General features: G+C 39.0%; 1 protein-coding gene across 2 annotated transcripts in view; it reads left to right on the forward strand.

The window, feature by feature from the left end:
- Positions 1-13,287, forward strand: part of LOC121301386 (protein strawberry notch homolog 2-like) — a 49,047-nt gene that overhangs the window by 10,737 nt on the left and 25,023 nt on the right. Inside the window, exons 2-4 of one of the 2 annotated variants that reach the window (XM_041230733.1) lie at positions 3,416-3,626; positions 4,724-4,812; positions 10,163-10,271. In XM_041230733.1, coding sequence (XP_041086667.1) covers positions 3,504-3,626; positions 4,724-4,812; positions 10,163-10,271 — 321 coding nt within the window. In that variant the 5' untranslated portion in view covers positions 3,416-3,503. Of the gene's footprint in view, positions 1-3,415; positions 3,627-4,723; positions 4,813-5,629; positions 5,835-10,162; positions 10,272-13,287 lie in introns of those variants that run through there. The other variant, XM_041230734.1, reaches the window with a different exon arrangement.

The following is a 13,287-nucleotide window of genomic DNA, read 5'->3' on the forward strand; positions in this document are numbered from 1 at the left end:
TTAGAAAAGTAGAAAAGCTTTGCTTCAGAAAAGGGAAAGGGGGGTGTGGGGGGTGGAATAGATTTCCGTGGGTGGAAACTGACAAACGCCAACCCTCCCTGCAAGTCAGCATTGTAGAGGGGGGGGGCAGATTTCTAGTAATAACGTAGCTGCCCTGGATTCGGCGTACTACGAGCTGTTTCGGTTTGACACATCAATATATCCTTTCTGAAAAGTGGTCTAACAGTGATGACCTGGTACTTCATCATTTCTTCTTTTTTGTTTGTTTTTTAAACAGTCGTATTCCATTAAGCATGAGAAAGATAACATCTGTAAATCTACCTTTTTTTTCTAAAGGGAAAAGGACTTGTATGGCAAACATGTCGTGCGGATAGAAAGGACTGCATCCAATTCAAAACGGATCCCAATAGCGCTGGATCTTTTGCACGTTAAATAGTCATTTTTTAAAATATTTGCACCTGGCTGCTACTTGTAAGTTAGACATTGTGTCTCGAGGACTCCCATGTAAGTAAGTAGCACTAGATCAATAATTAACAACACTACAGTGTAACCTTTATTTTTTTGCTCTGTTGTTCTCCTTTAACCTCCTGATAAAGATAATTTACACTTGGGTAAATGGGAATGAACTTCTTGTTCAGTAGACAGTGTCTGGGTCACTGTTATTAGAAAAAACAAACAAAACATTTATAGTAATATATAGGAGGAGGCTGTGTGGTTCAGTGGTTAAAGAAACAGGCTTGTAACCAGGAGGTCCCGGGTTCAAATCCCAGCTCACTGACTCATTGTGTGATCCCAAGCAAGTCACTGAACCGCCTTGTGCTCCGTCTTCTGGGTGAGACGTTAAAGGTGATCTGCAGCTGATGCGTAGTTACACACCCTAGCTTCGTATCTTGTAAAGCGCTTTGTGATGGTGGTCCACTATGAAAGGCACTATATAAAAATAAAGACTGTGATGATGATTTGACTTTAGCTTTGTAAAGGGTGATAGGAATGAGTTTATTTCATTAACAAAGCCAAACAGTTGATTGTAAAATAAGTACATAGTGCATTCGTTATTTTATTTTGGCAAGATTGTCTATGGTGGAGAGTTGCAAAAATAAAAGATGTTTTTGTTGCTGTGCTAATGTCGTCACCCCTGAGCTGAACACTACCAACTAATTTAAAAGTAACAAACTTCTTGTAACTGTTGCCTTAGCTTTAAATGTATGGTTTGTCATTTACTGACAATGCACTTCTTTCTGTAAACATCGTTTAGCACTTTGGTAACCTCTGTAAGGTGGGGAAGGGGCGTGAAATTTATTTGGATAGCATCAGTGTGCTTAGTGGTTTAATCTTAGCAGCGTCTTAAAATGCATTTGCACTAGGGGTGTACGGATTCACTGTGTTGAGGGTGTTTTTGTCAAGTCTGCCGGCAGCTGAGCGAAACGGAAGCTGGGCGGGGGCGAGTTATTAATGTTGATAATCTCATCAGGACGACTGCTGTGGCCGGTTTAAAATCTTATGTGGACTCTCTTCATGTTCTTGATAAGACACACTGTGTGTAAAATGTGTATGGGAATACAACCAGAGTGTCCCTGAAGGCACATCATCGCCATCACAGTCACAGACTGATGGGTCGGGAAGGTATGAGTACTCGCTATGCACAAGCTGCACTAGAAACATTAAATCATTCAAAATTATCTGCAACATGAGTGCGTGTTAGCAAAGCATTACCTGTGCATCCCAGGGACCAGTCTGCTGACGGGAGTGTTCTCCACTGCTAGAGATGTGGTAACAACTCAGAGAAGTGCACTCAAACCAGGACTTGTAGATCACTTCCTCGAGAAAAAACTCAAACACGTTGTCTGGATCCCTGATTTGTAATTTTGTTTTAAAGAAATATATTTTAAAGAACAAATAGGAAACAAAAGCAAAGCAGGCCTTGAATCTTACTGGACCGAAAGTGCTTTACCAGTGTTATTGCAAACACTTGCACAAGCAAATGAGACAGTTGTGTGATTTTTAGGTTTCATGCTAAACTTACTGTATCGTGACACGTATCGTATCGTGAAGACGCTGCCTTTACCCAGTCCTGCATTGCACCGCGCAAAGTCTCAAGGTCTGCACAGAAGCGGTAGCATCATTTTATTAACCTCCAAGTTGGTATCAGAATTGTCTGTATTTGTAAAACGTTACAAGTACAGTGCATCTCAAGCAATGTGTTTCACATTCATTACAACTTTTAAAGCGTCCTGGGATGCCCTGGCACGAAGAACGCTAAATAAGAGTACGTTTGTGTTGTATTATTGTAAATTTAGGCACACTTTCAAGCCGCTGTAAACCCTGAATTCTCATTCTCTATAATGGGCTGTCTGGTGTAAGGTATCCTTTTGACTGCAGGCTTTCTGTTGGCACACTTTCTCAGATTCCGAGGCTCTGAACTTTAAATGCTGTTGAGTTTCACATTCATTACAGCTTTAAAGCACAGTACTGTTCTCAGTATTTTTTTTTATAGCGTTGTTGTACCAAAGAAGAAGTGTGACATTCACGTCTCTTTTCTGATTCATTAAAACCCCTGAGATTGCAGGCCTGAACTTTGCATCTTTTGTACAGAGTAATATTTTTCAATTCCCCCCCAGAGTTTCATTTGTATGTGTATTGTGCGTTCTTCAAACACTAGGAAAAAATGAATCGCTACCTACAGCTTATTGATCTTGTTCACATACAATTGCTTACTCTACACCAGGAACTCCTTAAGGAACATTTCATAGAGACTATTATTCCTATTCAGAATGTACTGCTAAGACATTAAAACAATTTAAACAAATGTTTGATAGAAAATAGATTGTACAACTAGACATTAATAATAATACTTTGCCACCTGTTTTACTGTTTGCTTTTGTCTGGAGCTGGTTTGGGGAGAATCCCCCCCCCCCCCCCCCCCCCCCCCCCCCCCCCCCCCCCCCAATTCCATTTCGATTTCAATTCCTTTGGTCTGGCAGTCTTTTTAAAACCTAAAACACCAAAATACCTTCATAATGTAGTGTTGTATTTCAGAAGAGTTGTGGAAAATAATATCATGCACAGTTGTGTTCTTCTTTAACAGATAGCTGCATTATACACCTTTCTACTGAAATATGTTGCTGGCACTACAGTAGCTATGCACAGAAGGCTGAACCATGTGAGAATTTGGCCAATATAAAATGAAATATTAGGACAGTATGTAGGAAACTGTTGGTCCTGGTGTATACAGCAGTAACTTCCATACGTTTGTGTGCAGTGGAGAGAGCTGTGCTTTATGTGCAATCTTGCAGCATAGCACAGTTAAGGCAATACTGATCCGAAGCTCACTTTACTGAGCATCCCGGACCCAGCGAGGGTAGCTTATATGTTTTTGTCATATCCCGTAAATCATGGAACTTCTTTTTTCCCTTAGGTCATGGGTGGCAAGAAACCTGTCTAGATAAAGACTTCGTTATCCCTTTGGAAGGCCCTCACTTAGCCGCGATGCATCGGACAGCCTAATGCTCTGGGTCTCTACACATCCTGTCATGGACGGGGAGAATTACCTGCACCCAGAGGGACCCCTACTAGACAGTCCGATGTTCAGCCTGTCGAACCCTTCGCTTCTCCCCACAGCCATGGAGGTAAGTGTAGCCAAGCGTTGACGCATAACAACATGATTTGTTCAGTCTGGGTTTACGAGAAAGATGGATAAGAGATCACTAATGAGGACATTTTCATCCTGAGCACTTACTCTTACACTCCGCTGCAGTAATTTTATAGTCTTGTCCTGCCAAGAGTGTCAAATGTACAGTTAACAGAGATGGATAGTCTTAAAAAGAAACTGCTTAATAAAAATTAAGCAAGTCCACCACCAAAAAATAAACATGCATCAGTCTAACTAGGGCTGCCTCATCCTGCTTCTCTTATTAATCTATGCATATCGTGCCACAGAGGCATCAGACCTGCGTCTGAAGTTTGTATCTAAGAAAGTATCAACAGAGACACTCCATAAACCCTTTAAAGTGCTGTCTCTATTGTCTGTACTGACAGTCAAGGCTGGTTATTTCTTAGAAACCTTTTCCCGTGGTCCTGGTCTCCTGTATTGAAAAGCATTTTTAGACTGATTGCACTGTCATAAGATCTAGAATATCTGGAAAAACCTGTCTCTGCTCTTGTCATTTTTCAAGCCTTGTTATAAAAGGCCAGTAATAGCCCCTGAGATGGTTGCTATTGAGTTATGAACCCTGCTTAGCTTCTACTTTCTTTTTCTGTCCTATTGCACATTAGGTGGGTCAGAGATCTGCACTGTGAGCAATTCATTTATCCATTCTTGATGTTTTATTCTGGGTTGCATTTCTCCTTCTTTGTCTCCGGTTAGGCTATTGCCTATTCCTCTCAACTGAACTTAAGCTGAATTTAAAATAATGCGTCAACTTGCAGACTGACTCACACTGGAAGAACAAATGAAAACATTAACTTTACCAGCACCCCAGGTTATTATAGATGACTTGTTCTCAAAGGCAGGGGCAGCTTTGGTGTCTTGAATCGTGTCTCTTTTATGCACAAAAAAAATCAGTTTCCCTGCAGTCTGCCCCGATTTATCCTTGAACAATTTCCCAGATCACTGTGTCTGTTATTAGGAAGAACATGTCTCTGAAACGTATTGGAACAGAGTATCAGTAGCGATGTTATAAAACTAGCAAGGAATAACCAAATATTATTTTTTTGTTTGTTTCAGAACCATATGTCTCCATCTAGTTCGTGGGCCACGTTCTCCTCACATCAGGCAACATATAACTTGCACTACCCTATGCAATCTGGAAACCAGTACGTTTTTAATTTATCTGTGTTGATCACTTTTGCCTTCCTTTTTTTAATGCTTTTCTTAAAAATTAAATAATAATAACAAACAAAAGCTTGTACAAAGTGTGTTTAAAGAAACTGCAACATGACAAAAAGATAAAATCACTGTGGGCCAGTGGCCAATTACATAGAACATTTTAAGTAAAATTTCTCTTTAGTTTTCCCCAATAAGTTTTCCTTAAGTTTAAGGGTGTTGCAGAAAATAGCAGTTAAGGGGAAAAACTACCCTTATCTGTTATTCTTAAACTTGGTACTTCGGGTCTTTTATGCAACCAGCCCTGGGACTTTTTGAACCCCTTTTTGTATCTGGCCAAAGTGTCCCCAAGTGGTGGCAAGTATGGTACCTGTATCGAACGAGATAGAAGTGACAATCTGCATGTTGCAACTCTGCCAAGTAAATTTCAGCTCTCTGTGATTTATTACCTTTATCACTGACTACTGGCCAAAGTGACTGTATAAACCACCCTGTCCTCCAGGCTGAGTTTTCGTACATAAAAAAAAAAAAAAAAAAAAAAAACTTGACCCATCCATTTCTCACTATTTGCAATGGTACCAGGGTTGCAGGAACTGGAAATAGGACAAACGTCTCATTGCCAGAGTAGTTTCATGTGTTCCATATTGTTAATATGTGCTTGATTAGCCACAGTGTGCAGGTAACAAGCTCAGATGTGTCTTCTGAAACTTGTAGTAAAACCAAGCTGCTATGTAATGGGGAGTCTTATTTCCATCCCTTGGGTGGAGTAAAACTTGTGCCACAACAAAAAACAAAAGATCAGGTGATTTTTACTGTTTGCATACTGTGTGTCTCCCATTTCCTTTTTTTGGAGTTTCTTTCTCTTGTATCTCTGAAACTGTTCTCTATTTTTCTGTGGTGCAGGGCAGCAGGCCATCTTCCTAGTTGATAAAAATAATAAGAATTCCTGTATCCCGTTGCTCATTGACTGGTGACGTCTGAACATTTCCTGTTCTTCTACTGAAATTAGGCGGTATGCTTTAATGTTCTAAAATTGACTGGCTAGAAGCTGCGTCTATTAAACTGTAGAGAACGATGTAGTATGTACTGCAAATGGGACACCATTATTCCTTTAGGAATGGGCTAAAACAGGTTTTATATTTGGGCAATGATTATGTAAATTGTCTTATGAGTATCAGAACTAATGGATACTGCCCCCCCACACACACACACACCACGCGCACACACACACACACACACAAGGAAGAAGTTATGTGCTGCATTTGTGGTTGTCATTTGCATGTAGCTTTCTTATTGTATTACATAGAATTAACAGAGAAAAATAGCATGAGATCACTCACTGTACTAGACACTTCAGCGGGGTCTGATATTAATCGCATTATTCACATCTCCAGTATTAAACTTTCAGGCAGGGGATAGATTTATATGTGTTATTAAAACTAATACTGTAGCAGCATGCAGTAAACATTCTGTTGGTTTGCTGCAAGGAGTTTAAGGAATGATTGAATTAATAAATACAATTTTCAGGGTTTAAAATGAAATTCATCTCCTCCTCCACAACCCTCAAGGCAAGCAAAGGCTATTTTGCAGGAAGTGAGGGGCTGTTTATTTATCACAATGCTTCCACCCCCACAAGTAATACGGTCCCCTTACAAGCTGTAACTGTATTTTTTACTTCTGAATCAATTGCCACTTCATGTCAAGGCGTAGGGTTCAGCTTGAGGCTTTTTTTTTAAATATAAAATAAAATAACCTAGTCATGAATGGACTTGGTTCACTGTCTTGGTTCTTGGCTTTTGGTTTCATAAGACACTGAATAAGCCAAGGCATTTCCTGAAGCAGTCAGGGCTGCCCTTTACATTCTTATTTAAACACACTCTCTTCTCTGTGTGTAACTTTGCTGTTTCCTTCTAATGTAACCAGGCTCTTGTAGAATTAGTTAATGGTGTGTGTGCAACACTGTTGCTATTTACAGCACAGGACATGACCCAGGTACAAGCCGTTACATTGCTGACAAGTTTCAGCAGTGATTTATTGCTCCAAGTGTGAAATTGAACCGTGGCCACTGCATGTATACAGAACTTCAGCAAGGCTCATCTTATTGGTGTACTTGCAAGAGGACTTTTCTTCATTGTTTGGAATAATTTGAACAATTGAAGATACCCCATAATCAACTCTAGTACTGTAATACAGTGTGACACAGAATTTTTTGCAAAAAGCTGCTGTAAATGTAGTATACTGTATCAGGGATGGAAACAAGACTCCCATTGCATAGCAGTTTGATCCATTCCTAATTTTACTGTGAGTTTAATAACACACACACCACCCTGAGCTTGTTAGATATACACCGTGGCTAATCAAGCTTGTATTAAAACCTGGAATGGTTGAAACTGCTATGCAATAGGGATGTTATTTCCATCCCTGTATATTTGATACAGGGATCACAGTGCATGCAGTGCCTCTGCATGTGCTGCCCTGTCTCTGCGTGGGTTAAGAGTAGAAACTCCGCTCTGGTGCTGCCATTCATGAAAAAAGAAAACGAACAAAGAAAAAGAAGGCTGTCTTCAGGTCGGCCATTTCATTTGTGCTCTGTGAGATATGCAATCGACACTGACGGGAAATGCATTGTGAACATGCAAACAATGCTGTTTGCTGCTGTTTTATAAAATAGGTGTGAAAAGTAGACCACAAAAAGGTGAGGGTTCGGTCACAGTCAGTTTTGAAAATACAGGCGATATTCACAGCTCATTTCAGGCATATAGCGGGACTGCAGTTACACTACAGGAGAAGTAGAGACTAGGTGGAATTTAGCCAGGCCATAATTTGATCCAGGTATTTGCTGAGGACAACAGGGTACTTTTAAGTGTTTGGAAAGTTTAGTGTTGTCCCTTCAGAGAAACACCTGTTGCATTTAATGTTTACCATTTTTGTCATAGTTTTTATGTGTTATCTGTAGTTTGGAAACCCCCCCTCTCTAAGGTGATGTCACAGACGTGCCACGTAACACAGTAAATAAATAGTGTGTGTGTGCAGATGACGGGCATGCAGTTTGTTTTTAGGGCTTGGGGGTAGGGCATTGGTAACAGTTAAACTTAATTAAGCGATGCAATAAAATCTCATACCACTTGAGATTTAGACTTCATATTTGCCGGGTTACATGAACATAACAATTAACTAATATGACTCATATGATTTTTAACTTGCTTGTAGACACTATGGTGGGGAATCCATAATGCCTTTTAGTTTAAAGTAGCGTCATTTATTCTAAAATGATCAACACATACACCTGTTTATGCTGTTACAAAACTAGTACTAAGTAACTTTAGAAACTATCTAAAAGCAGTTTGTTGTAATGGGTACTCGTTTTTTTTTTTTTTTTTTTTTTGGAGACTTTGGAGTAAATGGCTTTGTGTGACTGCCACAGATTGGGACAATTTTTGTCCCTGTTGTATAGTTTCAGTAACTCAGGCAATGTAGTATCAAATAAAAAGCTTATTTTGTAATTCCAGCTGTTGCAGTTTAATGAGACTATAAGATGATGGATGGAAAGATACATAGATTGATAGTTAATGTTATTGGTTGTGCACTGAAATCTTGAACAAAAAATGAGAATCTTAAACGACATGAGAAGAGTACTATACCATTTCTAAATATGATAGACAGTACAAAAGCACTTTATACATTTATTATTATTATTAGGTTTGTCATTTTGAATTCATTGTATAACCCAGTGGCTGAAAGTGTTCTTGCAGGTAGCTGTCTGTTTTTCAGTGTGGGTTGGGTTTTATTAAAATGGAAACTGAAAGACAGAGGACTCCTTGTGAACCCTTGGAGAAAGGAATGTAATTACACTTTGTGAAGAGATAAGCAGTTAATCTAATGTGTTTCTGCTGACCTGAAAAGATTGTAAACTCAGCCAGTGCTGCCAGTAAACCCCACTAGTTTGCAGTGTTGTATTTTCTTGTATTCCTTGGATGTATTCAAAAGGTCGAGATGTCCCTCTTATGTTCTTTTGCATGTGAAGGTATGTAATATTTATGTAACTCAACTTTTTTTCTGGTCTTTCCTTAAATTTGTTACGCTGACATTGTCTAATAATTACTAAGTTTAAAGAAAATCAGTATTCTATTGAAGGAAGGTATATAAATTCTCTGAAGTATTATGAAGATACAAGGGACATATGTGTTCCACAAATAAAACATGGCACCTTTTTTATTTTTGCAATGAGGTGCACTAAACCGGGTTTAAAATGTACTCCCAAGTTGGATCTGGTTATCCAAATTCAGTTTCTTTGTGGTACTAGAGGCGCCCCCAAATGTACTTTATGAAGAAACCGTTTCCTTAATTCCTTGTGCATGTTAAAGGGTTAAAAAGTGGACATGCTCTATAGATTCTCCTTATTGCCCATGGAATATTCCAGCAGCTTCTATTTCGTTTTAAAAGGCTTTTATTATATTGACTCTGCTGCCTCTTTTTTTTTTTTTTTTTTTTTTTTTTTTTTTTTTTTTTTTAGAGAAGTATAAACCTTTTAATCACTCCCAACTCAAAATGAAACTGAAATTAGAAACTTTTCATGGCATTCGTAGTGAGTCAATGACAGACCATCTGAACAAAAAAACTAAATGAATGTCCGGAAAGGAAGCTAAGCAGAACTTTTTGAGGGGTGTCTACACATTTTTTTTTTTTTTTAATGAGACAAAGAAAAGCAGTTTGACTGGGATAAATTAAGTGATGTAAGAGGACAATTGAGCTGGAGAGAAACCCGAGCGTCACTGGAGTGCAGAATCTCCTCGTCAATGCAGAAGTACTGTAGGCTGTTGTATGTTTTTTTCCTTTCATTTTTTAAAATTAATTCCTTGCTGGCTCGGTTTTCTTTTTATTGATCTTCGCTGTCGACTGCAGTCGCAGGTATTGTGAGTGACTGTCTTAAGAGTGTTGTGTCTCGTTATATAAACTTGATTGTGTGTGTGTGTGTGTGTGTGTGTGTGTGTATATGTGTGTATATATATAATGTATGTATAATGTGTGTGTGTATATATATGTATGTGCGTGTGTGTGTATATATATATATATCACATACACACAAATACCGTATGTACTGTAGAAGTAAGAACCATGGTTTTTAGTATGCTGGCATGTGACTTCACATGCTTTTACAATACTTTAGTGCACTTTACTGTGCTTTGTACCATGTCATGCCACACTTGTTGGAATGAAAAGAAAAATAAGAGTGTCACTTGCTTTCATTCACTTTGGAACTCCCCTCTGTGTGAAGCATTCTTCTCATTGCGTGACAGAGCAGAGTGATTAATCAATGCTATTGTGTCTTTCGGTCTTCAGGCAATATTTTAATACCACTTCAGAGATGCCCATGGAAACGTTCAGTCCGCATTTCCAAGACGGGGATTTAAACCTCACCAGCCATGCGAGAAATGGAGACTTTTCTCAGGTGAGGCATTCAAGTGTGGCTTTTAATAGGTTTTTGTATGTTTTGTAAGTGTTCAGTGGCTGCCCCCTAATCAAGCCTCCTAACACTCTTTGCTGTGCTTTGAGTCGGGTCTATCATACAGACTAACCAGCTGATTTAATCTTACTTAATGTGTTTCTATAGAACCTGTAGTGTTTAGAATGCCTTGTCATTGGCATTCTGAGTGTGAGATCTACACTCTCCGCGGTGTAATAAATGTAGTTGCTGTGAATAGATTCCAATGGGGACAAGACTTGTAATATAATATTACAAATATTCAATTTTATCAGTTATGTTCATGTTTAGGCTATAGTCGACTTTACTACAATGTAAACGTAGTAAACTCTTCAAAAATGGTGAATGGGGTTTCTGGCACGGCTCTGTTTGCCCTGAGTTTGCAGACTTTAATTTCCATGTAAATGATGTTACTGCCTGTTACAGCTTGTGATTCGCATGCACACGTAATTTGTATTGATTCATCATATGTTCACGAAGCCCGTAGCTTTGTTTAACCCCACCCACCCAGACGCCAGCTACAATGTGCTGTGCTTTGCTACTGAACATTGTTTTCAGATGACATCATGGGAAAGTACCTGCAAGCGGCCCTGTTCCTCCAGGTGGAGTGATGTTCTTGTTTCAGTCAGAGGCAAGGGATAAGTGCACAGGAAAATGTGGCTGAACAAGTCCTCTGAAATGTCTGACCCGTGTCTGAATGCAGTGCAGTACTGGCTCCGCTTCCTGTATTTCTGTTGTGGCCTGTCCTGTACTCTAGCTGGTTGAACGAGGCAGACCAAGGTCTCTCTGTTGCTGGCAGATTGCTTGCTTCATCTAATTGTATTAAAACATGAAAGCTGCTTGAGAGTTTTGATAGTTTGCCATGTTGCCCCCTAATTAACTCCTTATCCCATCAGCAGCTTGTTCATAATGAATTCATCTAGCTAGCATGCTTGTAGAAAACTTACAGTAAGAGGTTGTGGCAAAGTGCCCTGCTCCTGGGCTATTTATTTGTGTTGTATGTTACGTGTAGTGTGTTAATGTTGGTGTATAGTCATTGGTACACAGGATATAAACAGGTCTGTGTAACACGTGTGGTTTAAAATGTATATTTGTATTTAGGCACGAGGATTGCATAGCACTTCACATGCAGGTAAAATGTAGTAATATGTGAGCACGGGGAATTGCACTATTAATTCAGGTGCAGTTGTACGAGACTCCAATTGAGTGATTGATTAGCAATCAAGTCTCAGTACAGCTGCATAAAAGCAGCATGTTTTCACTCACTTGGGGTTGTGTGTTCGGTGAGTGGAGAACAGGATTGGAGACGGAGGTAATAATCATAGTAATAGTTCAAATATCAGCTCACCGTGTTTGTCTGTGTAGTCCGTTTTGTTTGTCTCTATTTTGGCTAAAGTGTTGTGTCCTGTATTTTGTTTGTCTTTACAAGCTTTTATTTTCTGTCTGTTCATTATTAAATGTTGAGCGAAACCAATCACTCAGCTTCACCAAACTCCACCTCTCTGTTTATTTGGGTTCGTGGTTCTGGTCTGACGTCACCCACTACAGCCGTCTTCGTGACGGATATATTGGGTCATAAAGGGGAATTTTGTTGATCGGCAAACCGAAACAAAGCAGAAAACTATCTTCATAAAAATAATTAATAGAAAATCCATAACCAGGTGTCCTAAGGAATAGCAGAAGTAAAAGCCTCTCAAAATAAGTTAAAGTGTGCTACAGTTCCTCGGCTCTCCCAAGATTTTGCAACTGTGTTCCCACAATGAAAATACACTAGGCCACAATGACCTTTTGTTCATGACCAGAGTGCTTTTCCACTCAGAAAAACCAAGGTGTTCCCCTTATCCTTTTCATTCTGTTTTCTATTCTTCCTTTACTGTCTCGCGAGTTATTTCTTTTATTTATTTTTTGTTCTAAAGTACAATATAGCTACAGACTCTGAGAGATACAGTAGATAGGTGATGCTGTACATTGGGAAGACAGATTTTTGATTGTAAATGAAAGATTTTGGAACGGTGTACATTTATTTTTACAAGTGAAAACAGGTAAATTCTTTCAGTGATAAGCCACATTTATAGGTGAAAGTCAGTAAAACTGAAAACAGGATAGACCCCTATTCATAAACCTTTTTAAAATTTTTTTTTTCATTTACAGTATAACAAACAGCAGTTCAAAATGAAACTGCTCATGTTCAGCAGCCTACCCCCAAAACCTTAGCCAAAGCACAAACATTTAATTTTTTTGTCTTCAGTGTTGTTTTTAAAGGAAGCCCATACAAGCCTGACAGCAGTTTGAGGAGTGAGATTGTATGTAATAGGAAATGAGTTTGCTGGTCTAGTCGATCGCGTCGGGGGAATTGCTCTGCTTGTTTTGACACCTGTCAGAAATGAGTGACAGGTTTTAACGTCTGCCATTAACATTTAGTAATGTTTACAATAAGAGTCAAAACAAACCGGGGTTTGAATAGTGGTATTGATGAGATGTTCTGTATCTGAAATTTAAAAAAAAATAATTAAAAAACACAAGCTTTCGATGTTTAGTCATTGGATTGATTGCCTTTGAGATGTCAAAAAGTAAAAACAATTAAAAGGATTTTAATGATATGCAAGCTGTTGAAAGGGGTTTTACTCTTATGCACTTGAGCAGGGGCAGATGTGAAAATTGTCTCACACTCACCCCAGATTACCCTTGGAGGACTTTTTGGCACCAAGTCATTTTCTGTCCTCAGTTTGCCTCTGCAGTAGGGACAGAAGCATTGTAATATTAAAACCTTGCAATATTACCGCAGGAGAGTATTCCATCTTGGAGTTTGTTCCTGTTGTTGTTGTTTCTGTGTGTGTTTGGCTTTGATTAAATATTTGTGCCCCGTGCAAGCTGCTGATTTCCGTTGTCTCCAGCTCTTGCAGGATATCCTGATATTGTGGATTGTGTTACTTTATGAACAGTAAGCTTGTAGAAGAAGAAAAACAGATGATTAACAGTAGAG

Source organism: Polyodon spathula, chromosome 27, assembly GCF_017654505.1.
Source record: "Polyodon spathula isolate WHYD16114869_AA chromosome 27, ASM1765450v1, whole genome shotgun sequence".
Lineage (NCBI taxonomy): Eukaryota > Metazoa > Chordata > Actinopteri > Acipenseriformes > Polyodontidae > Polyodon > Polyodon spathula.